This window comes from Oncorhynchus gorbuscha, linkage group LG06 (genome assembly GCF_021184085.1).
Source record: "Oncorhynchus gorbuscha isolate QuinsamMale2020 ecotype Even-year linkage group LG06, OgorEven_v1.0, whole genome shotgun sequence".
Classification (NCBI taxonomy): domain Eukaryota; kingdom Metazoa; phylum Chordata; class Actinopteri; order Salmoniformes; family Salmonidae; genus Oncorhynchus; species Oncorhynchus gorbuscha.
Genome location: NC_060178.1, coordinates 15,970,069 through 15,997,028, shown reverse-complemented (window position 1 = coordinate 15,997,028; position 26,960 = coordinate 15,970,069). Strand labels below are relative to the sequence as shown.

At 43.7% G+C, this 26,960-nt stretch overlaps 1 protein-coding gene across 7 annotated transcripts in view; it reads right to left on the bottom strand.

The window, feature by feature from the left end:
- cadps2 (Ca++-dependent secretion activator 2) overlaps nucleotides 1-26,960 on the bottom strand; it is a 325,603-nt gene that overhangs the window by 50,192 nt on the left and 248,451 nt on the right. For 5 of the 7 annotated variants that reach the window (XM_046352457.1, XM_046352453.1, XM_046352452.1 and 2 more), the window contains 4 exons: nucleotides 12,414-12,555; nucleotides 12,021-12,125; nucleotides 9,962-10,117; nucleotides 9,617-9,764 (listed from right to left, as the gene is read on the bottom strand). In XM_046352457.1, the coding sequence (XP_046208413.1) occupies nucleotides 9,617-9,764; nucleotides 9,962-10,117; nucleotides 12,021-12,125; nucleotides 12,414-12,555 (551 nt within the window). The remainder of the gene's footprint in view (nucleotides 1-9,616; nucleotides 9,765-9,961; nucleotides 10,118-12,020; nucleotides 12,126-12,413; nucleotides 12,556-26,960) is intronic. The other 2 variants (XM_046352456.1, XM_046352458.1) reach the window with 1 other exon arrangement.

Genomic DNA, 26,960 nt, shown 5'->3' with positions numbered 1-26,960 from the left:
ATTTCATAGTTTTGATGTCTTCACTATTATTGTACAATGTAGAAAATAGTAAAAATAAAGGAAAACCCTTGAATGAGTATGTGTGTCCAAACATTTGACTGGTACTGTACATAATGGGCTGGTTTGCCGAACCTGGATTAAGCTTAATTTACTACCGAACTGAAAATAATGCTAAATGGAGAACCGCCATTGAAAGTTATTTATGGCCGAATACTTCATCTGAGTCAGGTATAACTACATTGTTTGAGATTCATATACATGTCAATTTTAACTATTAACATACATTTCTGTAGAAAGTGGAAAAAGGATTGATAAGTATGCAATTTGCAGTGAAGATGTCCATTAACACAGTGGTTCCCAACCTTTTTTGAACCATGGCACACATTGACTGGATAAAAAAAAATTCTGCGGAACACATTCTTTTACTAACAGTTGATTTAGTGGCAATGACCTCCATCTCATCTGAACCAAACTGGAAATCATAATTCTTTTCTGACAGAGATGTTGTAGATTAAATAGTGTATATTAAAAATAAAAATAAATGTAGCTCCGGTAAAATCAATGACTGTATATGAATGGACAAAGCCATCGATCCCTTGACACCATTCATTCCAATGTGAAGACTCAATAGTGCATGCACAATGTGAACTACTCCAGGAAGTGATGTTTCAGGCTAGCTCAATGTTGCCCCCTCTCATTGAATAACTCAAGTTGAAGGCTGACCGGGGTACTGCAGGCTGCCATTAGCAACTCAATTATCCTTTCAGTTCTTCTGTGTGCGATTTAAAAATGATCGGTTCAAGAACATACATCTGGAGTATTTGAAGCAATTATTGGTGCCATGATTGTCTTTTAATTTATTTATTTGTTCCACAAAGATTCACCACGAAAAGCGCCATTTTTACATTCACTAAATTGGGGATCCTATTTTCTGCAAACAACGCCTGAGATAACGCTGTCGGCCTTGAACTTCCGTGGCGTCAATAAGAGGGGGCAGTCATTCTCCAATGGGTACAGGTTTTTATTTTTAAGTGTAAAGGTCTAGAGAGCATTTTTTTGCATCGTAAACCACAGACAAAGCCATGCTCCGTTTGTTCTATAGCAGAAGCTGTTATACTGCAAAGCCCAATCAGACTTGCCTGTGCTAATGGTTCTCACATGCAAAGTCAAATTGTGACTCGTTTCAGGAACGAGGCGGATCACTACGTTTACTACTACTGTAAACGTATCTTTTTGAATTAAAATGCGTTTTTTTGGCAGAAATGCCTTCTGAAATGTGAACTTTCATGTCCCTTAATAACAGACTTGAGTGCAATCGGTAAATACAATTAAAATGGTTAAATTATGAGCCTAGTTGGTTTAGCCACAGAAAAAGTGCACAACCTTCCCGCTATCCATGATAGGCTGAGATAATGAGTGGAAAGGACATACCAAGAGATGAGTTCGGATTGGTCTGCCATATAGCATGATTCTGTCTATTTGAGCTGGTCAGCATGTATAGGTAATCCTGTCTATCGCGGCGTAAAAAAAAATGTATAGCGTAGTAGAACTGCGTAAGTGTTGATCTCCACTTTCTGAAGGACCGAGAATTGAAATCAGTGGCATTAGAGTATGATAGCTAAGGAGATGGAGAAAACACTCTACCAACTAAGGGCAACCATGGCATCCATGATGTATATGGGTAAGATAGTCTAGCTAGCTACATTTTCAGATGTTACGCGTTTCTAATTTTGACAGAAAGTAATTTTCATTTCAAGTTAAAGTGTACTGTTAGCTAGCTAGCTAACGTTAGCTGGCAGGCTTGCTGTTATTATTCGTATCTCAGAACCATTTGCTTTGCTAGATATAGCCTAATGTTAGCTAGCTAACATTGAACTTGGATGGTTAGCTACCTGCAGATTCATGCAGGGTAGTAACCTCATGAGATGGGATTATGGTTCATTGTTTACCTAGCTAGATACATGTCTTAAAAGACTACACTATGCAAGTAACCATTTCAATAGAATGTCACTGTGACGACTGTTGATAGACATAGCTGGTAAATTCGCTCTGCTATCTACTCCACCTTCAGAGCACTCTCATCTGAGTGTGCCAGAGCGCAGAATAACTGACAAATTTATGAACGCTCAACACCTGTTGAATATGGCCGGTGTCAGTTAAGGTTAAATTGTTGCCAGCAGCACAGTTGCAGTCACCAACACTCTGGATTACATAAAAACAGCCTAACCAGCTCTGCTAGGGTGAGTAAAATGGTCAGTTTGTTGTTCTTTCATTTGTGTCTGGAAGTTGCTAGCAAGCTAGCCAACGTTAGCTTGGGAGCTTGACTGTTGTTGTTAGGACAGAACGCTTGGATCAACCCTTAAAGAGATGGGTGGGGCTAAAGCTTAAAAGGATGTGAATGATGCTGAATGAGTGTAGACAAAGAGGAGCTCTCCAGTAGGTACGAAAATATTTAAAGGCCATTTTCTCAAAAGTATGGTTCCATATTTAGCAAATTTCAAAGCAGAATTACTTATCCATTGTTCCAAAAATGCAGTGTATGATATACCATTTTGTAGCTCTATGTCTCTGCTTTTATCCAATGTAAAAAAGGTAAGACCGAATCAAGGAGGTCAGTCACAATTACACAAATTACTTTGCTAGTGATGCTCTCCCCTCAAATGACACAAAAGTAAGAGCAGCTCCAGCTCACCGGACTTGAAACAACGATACAGATGTAGAGTGCATTCGGAAAGTATTCAGACCCCTTCACTTTTTCCAAATGTTGTTACGTTACAGCGTTATTTTGAAATTGACCAAATTCATTTTGGATTAAAATTGATTAAATTGTTGTTTTTCCCTCATCAATCTACACATAATACCACATAATGACAAAGCAAAAACAGGCTTTTAGACATTTTTGCAAATGTCAAAAAAAAACATTTACATAAGTATTCAGACTGTTTACCCAGTACTTTTTTGAAGCACCTTTGGCAGCAATTACAGCCCAGGGTCTTCTTGGGTACGACGCAACAAGTGTAGCACACCTGTATTTGGGGAGTTTCTTCCATTCTTCTCTGCAGATCCTCTCAAGCTCTGTCAGGTTGGATGGGGAGCGTCGCTGCAGAGCTATTTTCAGGTCTCTCCAGAGATTTTTGATCAGGTTCAAGTCCAGGCTCTGGCTGGGCCACTCAAGGACATTCAGAGACTTGTCCCAAAGCTACTGCTGCATTGTCTTGCCTGTGTGCTTAGGGTCGTTGTCTTGTTGGAAGGTGAACCTTCACTCCAGTCTGAGGTCCTGAGCTCTCTGGAGCAGGTTTTCATTAAGGTTCTCTCTGTACTTTGCACCATTCATCTTTCCTAGACCCTGACTAGTCTCCCAGTCCCAGCCGTTGAAAAACATTCTCACAGCATGATGCTGCCACCACACTTCACTGTAGGGATGGTGCCAGGTTTTCTCCAGACGTGAACCTTGGCATTCAGGCCAAAGTGTTCTTGTTGTCAAGGTCTGAGAATCCTTTTGGAAAACTCCAAGCGGGCTGTCATGTGCTCTTTACTGAGGATTGGCTTCCGTCTGGCCATTTTACCATGAAGGCCTGATTGGTGGAGTGCTGCAGAGATGGTTGTCTTTCTTGATGTTTCTCCAATCTCGACAGAGGAACTCTGGAGCCCTGTCAGAGTGACCTGATGGTCACTTATTGTGACCAGATGGCTCTTATTTTTTATTTAACTAGGCAAGTCAGTAAAGAACAAATTCTTATTTACAATGACGGCCTACACCGGTCAAACCCGGACGATGCTGGGCCAATTGTGTGCCGCCCTATGGGACTACCAATCACGGCCGGGTTGTGATACAGCCTGGATTCGAACCAGGGTGTCTGTAGTGACGCCTCTAGCGTCACTAACTGACCATTTTACAATTTTAGAATAAGGCTATAATGTAACAAAATGTGGAAAAAGTGAAGGGGTCAGAATACTTTGACTGCACTGTAACCATGTGCCAATCAATTCATTATCTGAATTATATTCCATGTTCATCCCACAGGTCATGTTTATAAGTGAATGTATCCAAAAAATATAAAGATTAGGAAAAAGTTTCACAGCACACTTATGAGTCCCTCAAGACACACTAGTGTCCCGAGGCAGACCGGTTAAAAACAACAGCACTGTGTCTTAAAAGCACTTAGAACATCACAAAGGCATAATTTGAAAAAATAAATGATTTCCTATTAAAATAATAAAAGCAGAATAATGTATATATCTTTACCTTGAGGAGTTTCGCAACATCCTAACAAAAGGCAATGAAAAAAGAATATCCTCAAAATAATTTTACTGTGAAATATAATGCTTTCAATGTGCAAACAATCTTCAAAAAACAGTAATCCGAGAAACAAGAAGAATTGAACACATTTCTTGTTAATTATCCAAGGTGAATGGCTACATCCTATTTTGCATACCATAAGTAGATCAGAAATACAATGTTTATTTGCTAAGCTACATACACTACATGGCCAAAAGTATGCTCGTATGCTCGTCGACCATCTCATTCCAAAATCACTGGCATTAATATGGAGTTGGTCCCCCCTTTGCTGCGATAACAGCCTCCACTTTTCTGGGAAAGCTAGATGTTGGAACATTGCTGCGGGGACTTGCTTCCATTCAGTCACAAGAGCATTAACGCTACAGAGATCGTATGCTGTAGCATTAAGGTTTCCCTTTACTGGAACTAAGGGGCCTAGACCGAACCATGAAAAATAGCCCAAAAACTATTTTTCCTTTTCCACCAAACTATGCATTGGGGCAGGTAGCGTTTTCCTGGTATCCGCAAAAAAACAGATTCATCCGCTGGACTGCCAGATGGTGAAGTGTGATTTACCACTCCAGAGAACTCGTTTCCATTGTTCCAGAGTCCAATTGCGGCGAGCTTTACATCACTCCAACCAATCTTGGGCTTGTGTGCGGCTGCACAGCCATGGAAACCCATTTAATTAATCTCCCGACGAACAGTTCTTGTGCTGTCATTGCTTCCAGAGGCTGTTTGGAACTTGGTAGTGAGAGTTGCAACTGAGGACAGACAATTTTAAAACTCTACGCGCTTCAGCACTCAACAGTCCCGTTCTGTGAGCTTGTGTAACCTACCACTTCGTGGCTGAGCAGTTGTTGCTCCTAGACGTTTCCACAATAACAGCACTTACAGTTGACCAGGGCAGCTCGAGCAGGGCAAAAATCTCACAAACTGACTTGTTGGAAAGGTGGCATCCTATGACTGTGCCATGTTGAAAGTCACTAAGCTCTTCAGTAAGGTCATTCTACTGCTAATGTTTATCTATGGATTTTGCATGGCTGTGTGCTCGATTTTATACACCTGTCAGCAAAGAGTGTGGCTAAAATATCAGAATCCACAAATTTGAAAGTCTGTCCACATACTTTTGGCCATTTAGAAAAACATACATACATGCATGCATGCATGCATTCATACATACATGCATACATGCATACATGCATACATGCATACATGCATACATACATACATACATAGTGGGGCAAAAAGTATTTAGTCAGCCACCAATTGTGCAACTTCTCCCACTTAAAAAGATGAGAGGCCTGTCATTTTCATCATAGGTACACTTCAACTATGACAGACAAAATCCAGAAAATCACATTGTAGGATTTTTAATGAATTTATTTGCAAATTATGGTGGAAAATAAGTATTTGTTCAGCTACAAACAAGCAAGATTTCTGGCTCTCACAGACCTGTAACAACTTCTTTAAGAGGCTCCTCTGTCCTCCACTCGTTACCTGTATTAATGGCACCTGTTTGAACTTGTTATCAGTATAAAAGACACCTGTCCACAACCACAAACAGGCACACTCCAAACTCCACTATGGCCAAGACCAAAGAGCTGTCAAAGGACACCAAAAACAAACTTGTAGACCTGCACCAGGCTGGGAAGACTGAATCTGCAATAGGTAAGCAGCTTGGTTTGAAGAAATCAACTGTGGGAGCAATTATTAGGAAATGGAAGACATACAAGACCACTGATAATCTCCCTCGATATGGGGCTCACACGCAAGATCTCACCCCGTGGGGTCAAAATGATCACAAGAATAGTGAGCAAAAATCCCAGAACCACACGGGGGGACCTAGTGAATGACCTGCAGAGAGCTGGGACCAAAGTAACAAAGCCTACCATCAGTAACACACTACACCGCCAGGGACTCAAATCCTGCAGTGCCAGACGTGTCCCCCTGCTTAAGCCAGTACATGTCCAGGCCCGTCTGAAGTTTGCTAGAGAGCATTTGGATGATCCAGAAGAAGATTGAGAGAATGTCATATGGTCAGATGAAACCAAAATATAACTTTTTGGTAAAAACTCAACTTGTTGTGTTTGGAGGACAAAGAATGCTGAGTTGCATCCAAAGAACACCATACCTACTGTGAAGCATGGGGGTGGAAACATCATGCTTTGGGGCTGTTTATCTGCAAAGGGACCAGGACGACTGATCCGTGTAAAGGAAAGAATGAATGGGGCCATGTATCGTGAGATTTTGAGTGAAAACCTCCTTCCATCAGCAGGGCATTGAAGATGAAACGTGGCTGGCTCTTTCAGCATGACAATGATCCCAAACACACCGCCCGGGCAACAAAGGAGTGGCTTCGTAAGAAGCATTTCAAGGTCCTGGAGGGGCCTAGCCAGTCTCCAGATCTCAACCCCATAGAAAATCTTTGGAGGGAGTTGAAAGTCTGTGTTGCCTAGCAACAGCCCCAAAACATCACTGCTCTAGAGGAGATCTGCATGGAGGAATGGGCCAAAATACCAGCAATAGTGTGTGAAAACCTTGTCAAACGTTTTCTGTAAGTCTTCACCTCTGTCATTGCCAACAAAGGGTATATAACAAAGTATTGAGATAAACTTTTGTTATTGACCAAATACATATTTTCCACCATAATTTTGCAAAATCATTAAAAATCCTACAATGTAATTCTCTGGATTTTTTAAAATTTTGTCTGTCATAGTTGATGTGTACCTATGATGAAAATTACAGGCCTCTCTCATATTTTTAAGTGGGAGAACTTGCACAATTGGTGGCTGAGTAAATACTTTTGCCCCACTGTACTTACATACATACATATTTTATGAATAAAAAAATTATCCTGCTGTAGGATTATTTTACTCCTGTAATGGAATGGGTCAAATTAAGATCCCACACCCGTAAATCATCAATGGTTCAGACACTGTATAGATAATGATCTTGGACAGTATTTAGCACAGGTGAAACAACACCTTGCCATATCATAATCACCTCCATAATTAATACATTCATTCAATTAGGGCAATAATGACCATGGAGTTGGAATCTAAATTGGAATCAGTAGTGTACACCGAGTGTACAAACCTGAGTGCATCTGTTCAGCTATGAATCAACATCCTCAGGGACTTGAGGAGAATGGAGCTGAAGGTTAAGGGGACAGTGAGCTTAGCTCTCTGTAGAGACACTGTAAATAGTTGCCGAGTAGCGGAGGGTTAGCCTTTAGCAGGGTGAAATGCTGTAATGGAGAGATCGAGAGCTCATTCATTCACATCGATTTAGAGCAGCTGCTGCACGTTACCACTGCACACATGACTGTAAGTCGCTTTGGATAAAAGCGTCTGCTAAATGGCATATATTATTTATTATTATTTATTTATATATTATATAAATGTGCCCATTGCAATGAATGTTTTGGATGCAAGGCAGTCAAGGTGATATGAAGATTACTGAATCTGTTACAGACCAAAGGAAACTTTAGTTCTTGTGCTCTTGAGGGAAACTCAGGCAAGGTAGGGAACAACATTTGATACTGTTGTGGTGGTACATTGCACTAATGTTCCCTCAATTTGGGGGGGGGGGCATAGAGCAAATTTGAGGTCTGCTGAGCGCAAACTTGAATGTTGTGAAAATTATGTGCAACTTCCAGTGGGTGTTTTCTTTGAACACTAAGGCTGTACCCGCTTTAAGTTAGAGGTTTAACAGTGGCCAAGTAGGCTGCTGTGGCTATTTGATTATAATGTAGGCCTATCAGAGTGGCCGACCATAAACAAAATGGAGAAAATGCATCCCATAACATTTTTACATGGAAATTGCTGTTCAGACTAGAGTAGCAGCCAATGTGAGGTGTTCAATGTAGGCCTACATCCGATTAGACTTTTGAAAAAAACATGCAGGGCTAGACTTTAACCTGTTTATCCAAAATGTTGTTGTGTTTGATGCAAGAACCCACTTTACAAAACAAAATGCATTATAATTCCCATACCACTATTACAGAATCAGACAAATTGTTATCCTCTGCCTATTGGCTACTTAGCTTATTCAAGCCTGTCAAAATACCACACTGCCTCTTTAAGACAAAAAAATGTATTTAAACTGACTTGCTTTTAAAAGAGGTCTAGAAATGTACACTCCCTATTTGCTGACAATAAATGGGATATAACTGGGCTAATAACTCACTAATGGGTTCAAGCCCAGGCTCTGTCGCAGCCGGCCGCAACCGGGAGGCCCATGTGGCGGTGCACAATTGGCCCAGTGTCGTCTGGGTTATGGAGGGTTTGGCTGGCAGGGTTATCCTTGTCTCATCGCGCACTAGCGACTCCTGTGGCGGGCCGGGTGCAGTGCACGCTGACACGGTCGCCAGGTGTACGGTGTTTCCTCCGACACATTAGTGCGGCTGGCTTCCAGGTTGGATGGGCATTGTGTCTAGAAGCAGTGAGGCTTGGTTGGGTTGTGTTTCAGAGGACGCATGGCTCTCGACCTTCGTCTCTCCCGAGTCCGTACAGGAGTTGCAGCGATGAGACAAGACTTTAACTACTACCAATTGGATACCACGAAATTGGGGAGAAAAAAGGGGTGAAAAAAACTCATTAACTAGCAAAGGATATGAACAAAATGTGCACACGTGGCTACATGCAGCTCCCGCTTTGATCTCAAAACAAGTGCATCTACTCACGACCGCTCATGCTGTAAACACAGTCCAGTTCAAAGTGAATGGCACAGATCCACATATGGCAATGGTCTATTTTCATGTAGGCCTACTGATTGGTTATGCGAACCGGTCTGTGTAGAGTACGGGCTGAGTCATGCCAGTCAATGCTATACAATCCTACTCCAATGCATTCTGCCTTCAAAATCTTTTGCATAGTTAGTTTTGCATACTAAATCTTGCATAGTTCACTTTGTTTCGGTATGTTGTATTGAAAGTGTCTAATATTGTGTTGATTCAACCACAATTGCCACAGTAAAGGGAAATGTTGATAGTGTTAACTAACAGGGAAAACTAGAAAGTTGAGTGAAGTTTAATCTCATGCTTCTCTCTGTGGGCTGATATTTCTTCCGCACAGCAGGCCCGGGGGAGCTTAGAGCGATCATTGCTTATAACTGCTGAGGGCATGTAGGCTTGTAGGTTTAAACATATGAATGAGGCTCTGACCATTCTGTTAACTACAGTATATCCATTGTTCGCTACACTAGTTAGTTAAATAACGAAACATCCTGGATTTACGTTAGTCAAGTAAGTGATGGTTTTGCATGCAATACTGGAAATTTGTGATCAGTTTGTGCGGTCAAAGAACAGACAATAGAGGTTGAGTGTGGTCGTACCTCTTGACCGGAGTCCAGCACACAGAGTTTGGCGCACTGCTTCTTGGCGTCCATTAGCATGTTGAACATGGTGCACACGGACAGCGACACCCGGAAGTCCGTTGCCTTGCTGGCCTTCTGCATCTTGGAGTCAAAGGCGGCTTTCGTTCTTTGGGTATAAAAAGACAATTGAAAGGTGTTATGATATGGTTAATTCCTAGGGGCTATGGAAAACACTGTTCAAAACCACATCATCAAACTCTTCCTCATTATCCTCAGTAATATCTCAGTTATAAACCAGGTATGCAGTGGTAAATGCTTAACCCCCAACCCATCACAGATGGTGACGTCCTCCTGACCTCTGACCTTTTGACGCAAGCCTCCATCATGTCGCTGGCCATGAGCTTCAGCCTCTGCTCCAGGTGTTTGGCAAACTCTGGCTCGGGCCAGTGCAGGTCCAGGACAAACATCTGGAGTGCGTCCAACTTCCAGAAGAGGTCCTCTGAGGTTGCTGAGCCGTTACTAGGGGTTGGGGAGGGAAGAAGCCAAAGATTATCTTTGCCAAGCTTCATGGAACTTCTGTCTGTTAAACATGAACAAATGAAAACTGAGTTACAAAGTCTGGGGTGTTGTGCTCGAGGGTTTTAAGTGAAGTACAGATGTTTTCTTGTATTACTGCTCAATAACTGAACACGTTTGACAATTTACATGGATCACAGTTTAACATGTCAGAGTTGCATATGACATGTTCTTAAGACACACCCAACAGTTCCTGAACATGTTCTACAGTGACTGAACACACCCTGCTGTCAAACTGACTGCTACTAAGGATGCACTATTGTAAAGTGACTGTTCCACTGGATGTCATAAGGTGAATGCACCAATTTGTAAGTCGCTCTGGATAAGAGCGTCTGCTAAATGACTTAAATGTAAATGTAAATGTAAGGAGACTCTCAGCACATAGACAGATGGGTCTCCATCGCCACCTTCTCTCCGGTGTCTACACCGCAACACATGGCAACCGGTGGCTGTAACCAGCATCCAAGTGTACAGGGAACCAGAGCGAGCGAGGGAGAGAGACAGAGGGTGAGCGGTGGTGAAGCACACTCACTCACTTTTCTCACTTCGCCTTTAAAAGACTTACCTTCACAAGTGGGAATAAATCATTTGAGCGAAATCCGTGTTGCAATTAAATGCTCGCTCATATCCCCCCTCATGACTAATTAGGATCTCGCTTCTCCAAACGTCCCCTCTCCCGGGGGAATGGAACGATCCCCCACGCCCGTCTGTGCTCGCTAACGAAGTGCCAGTTTTTTTTTCTTGAGTGAGGCAAGGGTAGGTGGGTGGTTTGAGTCTCCACTGTTTCTACTGGGCCCTCAGAAGTCAACTTGTATTGTGATGAGGCAGTGTCGCGTGGAACTTTTTTGCCTGTTGTTAACGAGCTAGATTGTTTACATCATGTAGAATGTGCTAATCAGACCCTGACATTTTTATTTTCAGGTCTACGTAGTCTGTAGAATTCTCACAAACGCTTCAGGAAATCGAACCAGGGTACCGAATTCCATACGTGAAAAGCCCTTAATAATTTTGCTTGTGGGGGATCTTGACTGCTCATTTATGACAAAGGTTTGAGGAGAAAATGGTCACTTGACAAGTGCTCAAAACAGTTTCATAACAGTCCCAAAGACCAGCATTGAGGTTTCGAAAAATTATATTCACTGAAATCTGCAAAATGGCTACGCCTACTTACAAAATGTCCGGTAAATTAATTCCTTGCAAGCTGAAATAAGAATCCCATTTCTTATTTAACATTAATTTGGCATGATATACTTCACAACTCAGTGCTTAACTGAGCTGAGAATTGACCAGCATACCGTAACATCACAGTTATAAACAGGTGTCTCTGATACTATCCAATATACAATAAAAATACCTGAAATATGTTGGATGTGTGCACAAAAAACATGCCACAGCCATTCCTGATCAAGGAGCCACAACATACATTTCAAAAAAGAGATGCTGCTGTGTCACAAAACATTTGCCATGCTGCACCACATAACACAACACTCACAAGACAACAAAAACATGCTTTTATCTTGATACCAAAGAAGGTATCAGTCTGAGGTCATCAAAAGGGGCAACCAAACCCAGGAATATCTGGGCCACCTGAATTGTTAAAAGCCTCAGTAGTAGTAGACATACTGGTCTTACTATTAACATTTAAATGTGAGGGCAGAATTTCAAGTTTCACACTTCTACAAAATGCTTTAAGCTGGTTCGATAGTTAATGGCATACCATTGGCAAAGGGAAGTAATAGAATGCGAAATAGTGTTCTTGAATTGGAGAAGTTTGACAATGACAAGACAACCACAGCACAGTCCATGCCACAGTGCCCCACTAGGTCTTGCGGCAGCCCATACACACGTGCTGTCACACAGCGGGCCCATCCAGGAGGGTGCTGAGAAGCTCGGCATCTGTGGGAGATTGACTTTGGGCAGAGGCACGCTCGGTAGGTTGTTGGTTATTGTCCTGAAAAGAAATGAACGGCAAACCAAACCAAACGACAACAAAGAAAGATGCGACAGAGACAAAAGACAACAGAGAGATCCAACTGAGTGTTGATGCTCCAGACTCCATGTGGTTTTGTGCCTCGGTGGATGTATTCTAACCTACACTACACACACTTTTCTCTAGACATAAAAATGCAGACAGAAGTATTCTAGGCTTGCTACTGTTCCTGATGTAAAGCACATCTCTGAGCTTTAAATAGCACAACAGAATGCAACTAATGACAACATTGGGGGGGGGGGTTCTTACTTGACGGACTGCCAGGTTTCCTGCTGGAAGCCGCGGTGGATGGACTGGGCGATGGAGGACTCCATAAGGTCTATGTAACGCACCACCAGCGGGATGAACAGGTCCTGCAGGTGCTTGTGGAACATGCCATTGCACAGGTGAGCTGGGGGGGAATGAGGAAGGAAGTACAAAATAAATTCAAAGGTTTGGAATGTCAGCTTGAAGGTCTTTATACAGTTCAAATCCTAGACTAGTTAAATCACGGCCCTTCCCTCCCACAGTCCACATTATGATATTTGCATACAAATTCCATCTTTTCACAATCTTGATATGCAAAGGAAGTAGGAGAAAGAAGAGGAAAGATAGAAGAGAAAGATGCTCAGAAAGACAGAGTAAGACAAAGGACTCTATTTGAACAAACCTAATGAGATTGTAAATCTTATGTCCAGGGGTGTTTTGATATTTTCACAGGGGGAATTATGCAACAGCTGTCTGTGTCGCGAAAGGGCTGGGTTTTGATGAATAAATAAGTTGTAGGTGTGATGAGGGCTTGACCATTCACAGGCCAATCAACATGTTCGATGGCTTAATACTGCATGTGGTTATCTCAAGTTGTGTATGTTATTGACAGTGTTTGCATTATCATCAACTCTAATTCGGCTGGGGGGCACAGAATATTCTCACCCTAGTCCATTATATATTGATACTGTTAATTAAATAGCATAGGTTACAGTAATGAATAATAGCAACAGGAAAATGGATCCAGTTTTTGTAATATATTTGGAGTGTTGGCAGTCAACATTGTTGTAATTGCTTCAATGACTAGACTTCAAGGCCATACATGTCTTTATGCATTTGTCCTAAACAAAATGTATACTACCCCCCCCTTAAAATGTGTGTGAGGCATGTTCATAATAAGGAAGATATAGGCCTATGTACCATTCAGAGGAGCATTATTAGGACTGAGTCATTTGAATATGTTCAGAGGAGCATTATAGGACTGAGTAATTTGAATATGTTCAGAGGAGCATTATAGGACTGAATAATTTGAATATGTTCAGAGGAGCATTATAGGACTGAATAATTTGAATATGTTCAGAGGAGCATTATAGGACTGAATAATTTGAATATGTTCAGAGGAGCATTATAGGACTGAGTAATTTGAATATGTTCAGAGGAGCATTATAGGACTGAGTAATTTGAATATTATAGGACCATGTAAATTGTGAAAAGCATGACGGTAAGTCTCACGAGTACACCATTTAAAAACCTGCTATTGATTTTAAATATATATATATTTTTGTATTTATCTGATATCATATCACCTTTATTACTGCACTGTTAGAAATGGACCCGTAAGCATTTTACTGTTAGTCTACACCTGTTGTCTATGAAGCATGAGACAAATAACATTTTATTAGACATTTTATTTTGATTTGACATGGTAGTTGGCTAATGCATGGTCAGGATAAGAAAGACACTTCCGTTAGAGTAGGTAGGGTAAGGGTAGCCTACTGAGGGATTCGTTTTTAATCAAAGAAATGGAAAACAAGCAATTGTTAGAGGAATATACAAGGGTCTCTGGCATCATCTCATCTCTTGTTCCATTATGGGCATTTAGAAATGTAGCCTACATACATACAGTGCATTTGGAAAGTATTCAGACCCCTTCCCTTTTTCCATATTTTGTTACGTTACAGCCTTATTCTAAAATGCATTTTTTTTTAAACCTCAATTTACACACAATACCACATGAAAGTGAAAACAGGTTTTTGACATTTTTACAAGTGTATTAAAAAATAAACAGAAATAGCTTATTTACATAACTATTCAAATCCTGCTATGAGACTCAAAATTGAGCACAGGAGCATCCTGTTTCCATTGATCATCCTTGAGATGTTTCTACAATTTAATTGGAATCCACCTGTGCTAAATAAAGTTGATTGGACAAGATTTGGAAAGGCACACCAGTTTATATAAAGGTCCCACAGTTGACAGTGCATGTCACAGCAAAAACCAAGCCATGAGGTCAAAGGAGGTCATGAGGTCAAAGGTCCGTAGAGCTCAGAGACAGGATTGTGTCGAGGTACAGCTCTGGGGAAGGGTATCAAAAAAATGTCTGCAGTATTGAAGGCGCCAAGAACACAGTGGCCTCCATTCTTAAATGGAAGAAGCTTGGAACCACCAAGGCTCTAACTACCCTAGAGCTGGCCTCCCGGCCAAACTGAGCAATCGGGGGAGATGGTTTTAAGTCAGGGAGGTGACCAAGAATCAGATGGTCACTGACAGAGCTCCAGAGTTCCTCTGTGGAGATGCTAGAACCTTCCAGGACAACCATTTCTGCAGCACTAAAGATGTGTTTCTGCTTTGTCATTGTAGGGTATTGTGTGTAGATTGATGAGGGAAAAAAACAATTTAATACATTTTAGAACAAGGCCGTAGTGTACCAAAATGTGGAAAAAGTCAAGGGGTCTGAATACTTTCCAAATGCACTGTATGGAGGGGGTTTTACACACATCCAAAATAATAACAGGCGCTGGCTAAAATAATGTACAACACATAGATGAAAAAGGGATGTCCACTCACTGTTTTGCTGCTCCAAAAAGTGATATTTTAATAAAGATTTTTTTCTTTTTTTAATAACATGTTTCATAAAAGCTTTGGTAATTAAAATGTATTTCAAAAGTCACGAGCTCAAACCTTTATGGACCAGTCTTGGCTACTTAGCAAATCTATTGGGCAGGACAAAAAAAAAAACAGCCTTTATTGAGAAGAGGGGAGGCTGTGCTTGGTCTTTAATCGAATAAATCTTAAATGGGGAAAAAACATTTGTTTTTTATATGTTGCTAAATATGAGGTTTGCAGGCACAAAAAGTACATCTCTCTTGTTCCATGTGCACAATGCTATAAACAACCGCGTTACCGCTAAGACCTCCTTTGTGCTGAATTAAATGGTCACTTTTGCGCTGGGTTTTAAGGACACACCTCAGCGCAAGCGAGCTGACGTTAGACATGTAAATTGCCGAACATGGTGTTGGAAATGTAAATTGCTGAACCTTTACATGCAGAAATTGACTTCTAATGTGCGTTTGACACTTGCGCCACCTTGGCGCCAGCCGAAAATTAAGCCCGGAGAGAGAGAGAGAGAGAGATTCAGAGAGAGAGAGAGAGAGATTCAGAGAGAGAGAGGGAGATTCACAGAGAGAGAGTGAGAGAGAGAGAGATTCACACAGAGAGAGAGAGAGAGATTCACAGAGAGAGAGAGATTCACAGAGAGAGAGAGATTCACAGAGACAGAGAGATTCACAGAGAGAGAGAGATTCACAGAGACAGAGAGATTCACAGAGACAGAGAGATTCACAGAGACAGAGAGATTCACAGAGACAGAGAGAGAGAGAGAGAGAGATTCACAGAGAGAGAGAGAGATTCACAGAGAGAGATTCACAGAGAGAGAGAGAGAGAGAGATTCACAGATAGAGAGATTCACAGAGAGAGAGAGAGATTCACAGAGAGAGAGAGAGAGAGAGATTCACAGAGAGAGAGAGATTCACAGAGAGAGAGAGATTCACAGAGCGAGAGAGAGATTCACAGAGCGAGAGAGAGATTCACAGAGCGAGAGAGATTCACAGAGAGAGAGAGAGATTCACAGAGACAGAGAGAAAGAGAGAGATTCACAGAGAGAGAGAGAGAGATTCACAGAGAGAGATTCACACAGAGAGAGAGAGAGAGAGATTCACAGAGAGAGAGAGAGAGAGAGATTCACAGAGAGAGAGAGATTCACAGAGCGAGAGAGAGTCACAGAGCGAGAGAGAGATTCACAGAGAGAGAGAGAGATTCACAGAGAGAGATTCACAGAGAGAGAGAGAGAGATTCACAGAGAGAGAGAGAGAGAGAGAGAGAGAGAGAGAGATTCACAGAGCGAGAGAGAGATTCACAGAGACAGAGAGATTCACAGAGACAGAGAGAGAGAGAGAGATTCACAGAGAGAGAGAGAGAGATTCACAGAGAGAGATTCACACAGAGAGAGAGAGAGATTCACAGAGAGAGAGAGAGAGAGATTCACAGAGAGAGAGAGATTCACAGAGAGAGAGAGATTCACAGAGCGAGAGAGAGATTCACAGAGCGAGAGAGAGATTCACAGAGCGAGAGAGAGATTCACAGAGAGAGAGAGAGATTCACAGAGAGAGAGAGATTCACAGAGCGAGAGAGAGTCACAGAGCGAGAGAGAGATTCACAGAGAGAGAGAGAGAGAGAGAGAGAGAGAGAGAGAGAGATTCACAGAGAGAGAGAGAGAGAGAGAGAGAGAGAGATTCACAGAGAGAGAGAGAGATTCACAGAGAGAGAGAGAGAGAGAGAGAGAGATTCACAGAGAGAGATTCACAGAGAGAGAGAGATTCACAGAGAGAGAGAGATTCACAGAGAGAGAGAGATTCACAGAGACAGAGAGAGAGAGATTCACAGAGACAGAGAGAGAGAGAGATTCACAGAGACAGAGAGAGAGAGAGAGAGATTCACAGAGACAGAGAGAGAGAGATTCACAGAGAGAGAGAGAGAGAGATTCACAGAGAGAGAGAGAGAGAGAGAGAGAGAGAGATTCACAGAGAGAGAGAGAGAGATTCACAGAGAGAGAGAGAGAGAGAGAGATTCACAGAGAGAGAGAGAGAGAGAGATTCACAGAGAGAGAGAGAGAGAGAGAGAGAGAGAGAGAGAGAGAGAGAGAGAGAGAGAGAGAGAGATTCACAGAGACAGAGACAGAGAGAGAGATTCACAGAGACAGAGAGAGAGATTCACAGAGACAGAGAGAGAGAGATTCACAGAGACAGAGACAGAGAGAGAGATTCACAGAGACAGAGAGAGAGATTCACAGAGACAGAGAGAGAGAGATTCACAGAGACAGAGAGAGAGAGATTCACAGAGAGAGAGAGAGAGATTCACAGAGAGAGAGAGAGAGAGATTCACAGAGAGAGAGATTCACAGAGAGAGAGAGAGAGAGAGAGAGAGAGAGAGAGAGAGAGATTCACAGAGAGAGAGAGAGATATTCACAGAGACAGAGAGAGATATTCACAGAGACAGAGAGAGAGAGAGATATTCACAGAGAGAGAGAGATATTCACAGAGAGAGAGAGTGAGATTCACAGAGAGAGAGAGTGAGATTCACAGAGAGAGAGAGTGAGATTCACAGAGAGAGAGAGTGAGATTCACAGAGAGAGAGAGAGAGATTCAGAGAGAGAGAGAGATTCACAGAGAGAGAGATTCACAGAGAGAGAGAGAGAGATTCACAGAGAGAGAGATTCACAGAGAGAGAGAGAGATTCACAGAGAGAGAGAGAGATTCACAAAGAGAGAGAGAGAGAGAGAGAGAGAGATTCACACAGAGAGAGAGAGAGATTCACACAGAGAGAGAGAGATTCACAAAGAGAGAGAGAGAGATTCACACAGAGAGAGAGAGAGATTCACAGAGAGAGAGAGAGAGAGAGATTCACAGAGAGAGAGAGAGAGATTCACAGAGAGAGAGAGATTCACAGAGCGAGAGAGATTCACAGAGAGAGCGAGAGAGATTCACAGAGAGAGCGAGAGAGATTCACAGAGCGAGAGAGAGATTCACAGAGAGAGAGAGAGATTCACAGAGAGAGAGAGAGATTCACAGAGAGAGAGAGAGAGATTCACAGAGAGAGAGAGAGAGATTCACAGAGAGAGAGAGAGAGATTCACAGAGAGAGAGAGAGAGATTCACAGAGAGAGAGAGAGATTCACAGAGAGAGAGAGAGATTCACAGAGAGAGAGAGATTCACAGAGAGAGAGAGATTCACAGAGAGAGAGATTCACAGAGACAGAGAGAGAGAGAGAGATTCACAGAGACAGAGAGAGAGAGAGAGATTCACAGAGACAGAGAGATTCAGAGACAGAGAGAGAGATTCAGAGACAGAGAGAGAGAGATTCAGAGACAGAGAGAGAGAGATTCAGAGACAGAGAGAGAGAGATTCAGAGACAGAGAGAGAGAGATTCAGAGACAGAGAGAGCGAGATTCACAGAGAGAGAGAGAGATTCAGAGAGAGAGAGATTCACAGAGCGAGAGATTCACAGAGCGAGAGAGAGATTCACAGAGCGAGAGATTCACAGAGCGAGAGAGAGATTCACAGAGCGAGAGAGAGATTCACAGAGAGAGAGAGAGATTCACAGAGAGAGAGAGAGAGATTGACAGAGAGAGAGAGATTCACAGAGAGAGAGAGAGATTCACAGAGAGAGAGAGATTCACAGAGAGAGAGAGAGATTCACAGAGAGAGAGAGAGATTCACAGAGAGAGCGAGAGATTCACAGAGAGAGCGAGAGAGATTCACAGAGCGAGAGAGAGATTCACAGAGAGAGAGAGAGATTCACAGAGAGAGAGAGAGATTCACAGAGAGAGAGAGAGAGATTCACAGAGAGAGAGAGAGAGATTCACAGAGAGAGAGAGAGAGAGATTCACAGAGAGAGAGAGATTCACAGAGAGAGAGAGATTCACAGAGACAGAGATTCACAGAGACAGAGAGAGAGAGAGAGATTCACAGAGACAGAGAGAGAGAGATTCACAGAGACAGAGAGAGAGAGAGAGATTCACAGAGACAGAGAGAGAGAGAGAGATTCACAGAGACAGAGAGAGAGAGATTCAGAGACAGAGAGAGAGAGATTCAGAGACAGAGAGAGAGAGATTCAGAGACAGAGAGAGAGAGATTCAGAGACAGAGAGAGCGAGATTCACAGAGAGAGAGAGAGATTCAGAGAGAGAGAGATTCACAGAGCGAGAGATTCACAGAGCGAGAGAGAGATTCACAGAGAGAGAGAGAGATTCACAGAGAGAGAGAGAGAGATTCACAGAGAGAGAGAGATTCACAGAGAGAGAGAGAGAGATTCACAGAGAGAGAGAGAGAGATTCACAGAGAGAGAGAGAGATTCACAGAGAGAGAGAGAGATTCACAGAGAGAGAGAGAGAGAGATTCACAGAGAGAGAGAGAGATTCACAGAGAGAGATAGAGAGATAGAGATTCACAGAGAGAGAGAGAGAGATTCACAGAGAGAGAGAGAGATTCACAGAGAGAGAGAGAGAGATTCACAGAGAGAGAGAGAGATTCACAGAGAGAGAGATTCACAGAGAGAGAGAGAGATTCACAGAGAGAGAGAGAGATTCACAGAGAGAGAGAGAGATTCACAGAGAGAGAGCAAGATTCAAAGAGAGAGAGAGAGCGATTCACAGAGAGAGAGAGCGATTCACAGAGAGAGAGAGCGCGATTCACAGAGAGAGAGAGAGCGATTCACAGAGAGAGAGAGAGCGATTCACAGAGAGAGAGAGAGAGAGCGATTCACAGAGAGAGAGAGAGAGCGATTCACAGAGAGGGATTCACAGAGAGAGATTCACAGAGAGAGAGAGAGATTCACAGAGAGAGAGAGAGATTCACAGAGAGAGAGAGATTCACAGAGAGATTCAAAGAGAGAGAGAGAGATTCACAGAGAGAGAGAGAGAGAGAGAGATTCACAGAGAGAGAGATTCACAGAGAGAGCGAGAGAGAGATTCACAGAGAGAGAGATTCACAGAGAGATTCACAGAGAGAGAGAGAGAGAGAGAGAGAGAGAGAGAGAGAGAGAGAGAGAGAGAGAGAGAGAGCGATTCACAGAGAGAGAGAGAGCGATTCACAGAGAGAGAGCGATTCACACAGAGAGCGATTCACACAGAGAGCGATTCACACAGAGAGAGATTCACAGAGAGAGAGCTTCACAGAGAGAGAGAGAGAGAGCTTCACAGAGAGAGAGAGAGAGAGAGAGAGAGAGCTTCACAGAGAGAGAGAGAGAGAGAGCTTCACAGAGAGAGAGAGAGAGCTTCACAGAGAGAGAGAGAGAGATTGACAGAGAGAGAGCGATTGACAGAGAGAGAGAGAGCGATTGACAGAGAGAGAGAGAGAGCGCGAGATTCACAGAGCGAGAGATTCACAGAGAGAGAGAGAGCTTCACAGAGAGAGAGAGAGCTTCACAGAGAGAGAGAGAGCTTCACAGAGAGAGAGAGAGAGCTTCACAGAGAGAGAGAGAGAGCTTCACAGAGAGAGAGAGAGAGCTTCACAGAGAGAGAGAGAGAGAGCTTCACAGAGAGAGAGAGCGAGATTCACAGAGAGAGAGAGAGCGATTCACAGAGAGGGAGAGAGCGATTGACAGAGAGAGAGCGATTGACAGAGAGAGAGAGAGCGATTGACAGAGAGAGAGAGAGAGCGCGAGATTCACAGAGCGAGAGATTCACAGAGAGAGAGAGAGCTTCACAGAGAGAGAGAGAGCTTCACAGAGAGAGAGAGAGAGCTTCACAGAGAGAGAGAGAGAGCTTCACAGAGAGAGAGAGAGAGCTTCACAGAGAGAGAGAGAGAGCTTCACAGAGAGAGAGAGAGAGAGAGCTTCACAGAGAGAGAGAGAGAGAGAGCTTCACAGAGAGAGAGAGAGAGAGCTTCACAGAGAGAGAGAGCGAGATTCACAGAGAGGGAGAGAGCGATTCACAGAGAGAGAGAGAGAGCGATTCACAGAGAGAGAGCGATTCACAGAGAGAGAGCGATTCACACAGAGAGCGATTCACACAGAGAGCGATTCACACAGAGAGAGCTTCACAGAGAGAGAGCTTCACAGAGAGAGAGCTTCACAGAGAGAGAGAGAGCTTCACAGAGAGAGAGAGAGAGAGAGCTTCACAGAGAGAGAGAGAGAGCTTCACAGAGAGAGAGAGAGAGAGAGCGATTCACAGAGAGAGAGAGAGCGATTCACAGAGAGAGAGAGAGCGATTCACAGAGAGAGAGAGAGCGATTGACAGAGAGAGAGAGAGATTGACAGAGAGAGAGAGCGATTGACAGAGAGAGAGAGAGAGAGAGCGCGAGATTCACAGAGCGAGAGATTCACAGAGAGAGAGAGAGCTTCACAGAGAGAGAGAGAGAGCGAGCTTCACATAGAGAGAGAGAGATTGACAGAGAGAGAGAGATTGACAGAGAGAGAGAGATTGACAGAGAGAGAGAGAGAGAGATTGACAGAGAGAGAGAGAGAGAGATTGACAGAGAGAGAGAGAGAGAGCGAGATTCACAGAGAGAGAGCGAGATTCACAGAGAGAGAGCGAGAGATTCACAGAGAGAGAGATTCACAGAGAGAGAGATTCACAGAGAGAGAGATTCACAGAGAGAGATTCACAGAGAGAGATTCACAGAGAGAGATTCACAGAGAGAGATTCACAGAGAGAGAGAGAGAGAGAGAGATTCACAGAGAGAGAGAGAGAGAGATTCACAGAGAGAGAGAGAGAGAGATTCACAGAGAGAGAGAGAGAGAGAGATTCACAGAGAGAGAGAGAGAGAGATTCACAGAGAGAGAGAGAGAGAGATTCACAGAGAGAGAGAGAGAGAGATTCACAGAGAGAGAGAGACAGATTCACAGAGAGAGAGAGATAGATTCACAGAGAGAGAGAGATAGATTCACATAGAGAGATAGATTCACAGAGAGAGAGAGATTCACAGAGAGAGAGAGAGAGAGCTTCACAGAGAGAGAGAGAGAGCTTCACAGAGAGAGAGAGAGCTTCACAGAGAGAGAGCTTCACAGAGAGAGAGAGCTTCAGAGAGAGAGAGAGAGCTTCACAGAGAGAGAGAGATTCACAGAGAGAGAGAGAGAGAGATTCACAGAGAGAGAGAGAGAGAGATTCACAGAGAGAGATTCAGAGAGAGAGAGATTCACAGAGAGAGATTCACAGAGAGAGAGATTCACAGAGAGAGAGAGATTCACAGAGAGAGAGAGATTCACAGAGAGAGAGAGATTCACAGAGAGAGAGAGATTCACAGAGAGAGAGAGATTCACAGAGAGAGCGAGAGATTCACAGAGAGAGCGAGAGATTCACAGAGAGAGCGAGAGATTCACAGAGAGAGCGAGAGATTCACAGAGAGAGCGAGAGATTCACAGAGAGAGCGAGAGATTCACAGAGAGAGCGAGAGATTCACAGAGAGAGAGAGATTCAGAGAGAGAGAGAGAGAGAGAGATTCACAGAGAGAGAGAGAGAGAGAGAGAGAGAGAGAGATTCACAGAGAGAGAGAGAGAGATTCACAGAGAGAGAGAGAGAGAGAGAGAGAGAGAGAGAGAGAGAGAGATTCACAGAGAGAGAGAGAGAGAGATTCACAGAGAGAGAGAGAGAGATTCACAGAGAGAGAGAGAGAGATTCACAGAGAGAGAGAGAGATTCACAGAGAGAGAGAGAGAGAGAGAGATTCACAGAGAGAGAGAGATTCACAGAGAGATTCACAAAGAGAGAGAGATTCAGAGAGATTCTCAGAGAGAGAGAGAGATTCGCAGAGAGAGAGCGAGATTCACAGAGAGAGAGAGCGAGATTCACAGATTCACAGAGAGAGAGATTCACAGAGAGAGAGAGATAGATTCACAGAGAGAGAGAGAGATTCGCAGAGAGAGAGCGAGATTCACAGAGAGAGCGAGATTCACAGATTCACAGAGAGAGAGAGATTCACAGAGAGAGAGAGAGATTCACAGAGAGAGAGAGAGAGAGAGAGAGAGATTCACAGAGAGAGAGATTCAGAGAGAGAGAGAGAGAGAGAGAGAGAGATTCACAGAGAGAGAGAGATTCAGAGAGAGAGAGAGAGAGATTCACAGAGAGAGAGAGATTCATAGAGAGAGATAGAGAGATAGAGATTCACAGAGAGAGAGAGAGAGATTCAGAGAGAGAGAGATTCACAGAGAGAGAGAGAGAGATTCACAGAGAGAGAGAGATTCACAGAGAGAGAGAGAGATTCACAGAGAGAGAGAGATTCACAGAGAGAGAGAGAGATTCACAGAGAGAGATTCACAGATTCACAGAGAGAGAGAGATTCACAGAGAGAGAGAGAGATTCACAGAGAGAGAGCAAGATTCAAAGAGAGAGAGAGAGCGATTCACAGAGAGAGAGAGCGATTCACAGAGAGAGAGAGCGCGATTCACAGAGAGAGAGAGAGCGATTCACAGAGAGAGAGAGAGAGAGCGATTCACAGAGAGAGAGAGAGAGAGCGATTCACAGAGAGGGATTCACAGAGAGAGATTCACAGAGAGAGAGAGAGATTCACAGAGAGAGAGAGAGATTCACAGAGAGAGAGAGATTCACAGAGAGATTCAAAGAGAGAGAGAGAGATTCACAGAGAGAGAGAGAGAGAGAGAGATTCACAGAGAGAGAGATTCACAGAGAGAGAGAGAGATTCACAGAGAGAGAGATTCACAGAGAGAGAGAGAGAGAGAGAGAGAGAGAGAGAGAGAGAGAGAGAGAGAGAGAGAGAGAGAGAGCGATTCACAGAGAGAGAGAGAGCGATTCACAGAGAGAGAGCGATTCACACAGAGAGCGATTCACACAGAGAGCGATTCACACAGAGAGAGATTCACAGAGAGAGAGCTTCACAGAGAGAGAGAGAGAGAGAGCTTCACAGAGAGAGAGAGAGAGAGCTTCACAGAGAGAGAGAGAGAGAGAGAGAGAGAGAGAGAGAGAGCTTCACAGAGAGAGAGAGAGCTTCACAGAGAGAGAGAGAGAGAGAGAGCTTCACAGAGAGAGAGAGAGAGATTGACAGAGAGAGAGCGATTGACAGAGAGAGAGACAGCGATTGACAGAGAGAGAGAGAGAGCGCGAGATTCACAGAGAGAGATTCACAGAGAGAGAGAGAGAGCTTCACAGAGAGAGAGAGCTTCACAGAGAGAGAGAGAGCTTCACAGAGAGAGAGAGAGCTTCACAGAGAGAGAGAGCTTCACAGAGAGAGAGAGAGAGCTTCACAGAGAGAGAGAGAGAGCTTCACAGAGAGAGAGAGCGAGATTCACAGAGAGAGAGAGAGCGATTCACAGAGGGGAGAGAGCGATTGACAGAGAGCGATTGACAGAGAGAGAGAGAGCGATTGACAGAGAGAGAGAGAGAGCGAGATTCACAGAGCGAGAGATTCACAGAGAGAGAGAGAGCTTCACAGAGAGAGAGAGAGCTTCAGAGAGAGAGAGCTTCACAGAGAGAGAGAGAGCTTCACAGAGAGAGAGAGAGAGCTTCACAGAGAGAGAGAGAGAGCTTCACAGAGAGAGAGAGAGAGAGCTTCACAGAGAGAGAGAGAGAGAGAGAGCTTCACAGAGAGAGAGAGATTCACAGAGAGAGAGAGAGCGATTCACAGAGAGGAGAGAGCGATTCACAGAGAGAGAGAGCGATTCACAGAGAGAGAGCGATTCACAGAGAGAGAGCGATTCACACAGAGAGCGATTCACACAGAGAGCGATTCACACAGAGAGAGCTTCACAGAGAGAGAGCTTCACAGAGAGAGCTTCACAGAGAGAGAGCTTCACAGAGAGAGAGCTTCACAGAGAGAGAGAGAGAGCTTCACAGAGAGAGAGAGAGAGAGCTTCACAGAGAGAGAGAGAGCGATTCACAGAGAGAGAGAGAGCGATTCACAGAGAGAGAGAGAGCGATTCACAGAGAGAGCGATTGACAGAGAGAGAGAGAGAGATTGACAGAGAGAGAGAGCGATTGACAGAGAGAGAGAGAGAGAGCGCGAGATTCACAGAGCGAGAGATTCACAGAGAGAGAGAGAGCTTCACAGAGAGAGAGAGAGCGAGCTTCACATAGACAGAGAGAGATTGACAGAGAGAGAGAGATTGACAGAGAGAGAGAGATTGACAGAGAGAGAGAGAGAGAGATTGACAGAGAGAGAGAGAGAGAGATTGACAGAGAGAGATTGACAGAGAGAGAGAGAGATTGACAGAGAGAGAGAGAGATTGACAGAGAGAGAGAGAGAGAGAGATTCACAGAGAGAGAGCGAGAGATTCACAGAGAGAGAGAGAGATTCACAGAGAGAGATTCACAGAGAGAGATTCACAGAGAGAGATTCACAGAGAGAGATTCAGAGAGAGAGATTCACAGAGAGAGATTCACAGAGAGAGATTCACAGAGAGAGATTCACAGAGAGAGAGAGAGAGATTCACAGAGAGAGAGAGAGAGAGAGAGAGAGATTCACAGAGAGAGAGAGAGAGAGATTCACAGAGAGAGAGAGAGAGAGATTCACAGAGAGAGAGAGAGATTCACAGAGAGAGAGAGACAGATTCACAGAGAGAGAGATAGATTCACAGAGAGATAGATTCACAGAGAGAGAGATTCACAGAGAGAGAGAGAGAGCTTCACAGAGAGAGAGAGAGAGCTTCACAGAGAGAGAGCTTCACAGAGAGAGAGAGATTCAGAGAGAGAGAGAGAGATTCACAGAGAGAGAGAGAGAGATTCACAGAGAGAGAGAGAGAGAGAGAGATTCACAGAGAGAGAGAGAGAGAGAGATTCACAGAGAGAGATTCACAGAGAGAGATTCACAGAGAGAGATTCACAGAGAGAGAGAGAGATTCACAGAGAGAGATATTCACAGAGAGAGAGATTCACAGAGAGAGAGAGATTCACAGAGAGAGAGAGATTCACAGAGAGAGAGAGATTCACAGAGAGAGAGAGATTCACAGAGAGAGCGAGAGATTCACAGAGAGAGCGAGAGATTCACAGAGAGAGCGAGAGATTCACAGAGAGAGCGAGAGATTCACAGAGAGAGCGAGAGATTCACAGAGAGAGAGAGATTCACAGAGAGAGCGAGAGATTCACAGAGCAGAGAGAGAGAGAGAGAGATTCACAGAGAGAGAGAGAGAGAGATTCACAGAGAGAGAGAGAGAGAGAGAGAGATTCACAGAGAGAGAGAGAGAGAGAGATTCACAGAGAGAGAGAGAGAGAGAGAGAGAGAGAGAGAGAGAGATTCACAGAGAGAGAGAGAGAGAGATTCACAGAGAGAGAGAGAGAGATTGAGAGAGAGAGAGAGATTCACAGAGAGAGAGAGAGATTCACAGAGAGAGAGAGAGAGAGATTCACAGAGAGAGAGATTCACAGAGAGATTCACAAAGAGAGAGAGATTCACAGAGAGATTCACAAAGAGAGAGAGATTCAGAGAGATTCTCAGAGAGAGAGAGAGATTCGCAGAGAGAGAGCGAGATTCACAGAGAGAGAGAGCGAGATTCACAGATTCACAGAGAGAGAGATTCACAGAGAGAGAGAGATAGATTCACAGAGAGAGATTCAGAGAGAGCGAGATTCACAGAGAGAGCGAGATTCACAGATTCACAGAGAGAGAGAGATTCACAGAGAGAGAGAGATTCACAGAGAGAGAGAGAGAGATTCACAGAGAGAGAGATTCACAGAGAGAGAGAGAGAGATTCAGAGAGAGAGAGAGATTCACAGAGAGAGAGAGAGATTCACAGAGAGAGAGAGAGAGAGAGAGAGAGAGATTCACAGAGAGAGAGAGAGATTCACAGAGAGAGAGAGAGAGAGAGATTCACAGAGAGAGCGAGAGATTCACAGAGAGAGAGAGAGAGAGATTCACAGAGAGAGAGAGAGAGAGAGATTCACAGAGAGAGAGAGAGAGATTCACAGAGAGAGAGAGAGAGATTCACAGAGAGAGAGAGAGAGAGAGAGATTCACAGAGAGAGAGAGAGAGATTCACAGAGAGAGAGAGAGAGAGAGAGATTCACAGAGAGAGAGAGATTCACAGAGAGAGAGATTCACAGAGAGAGAG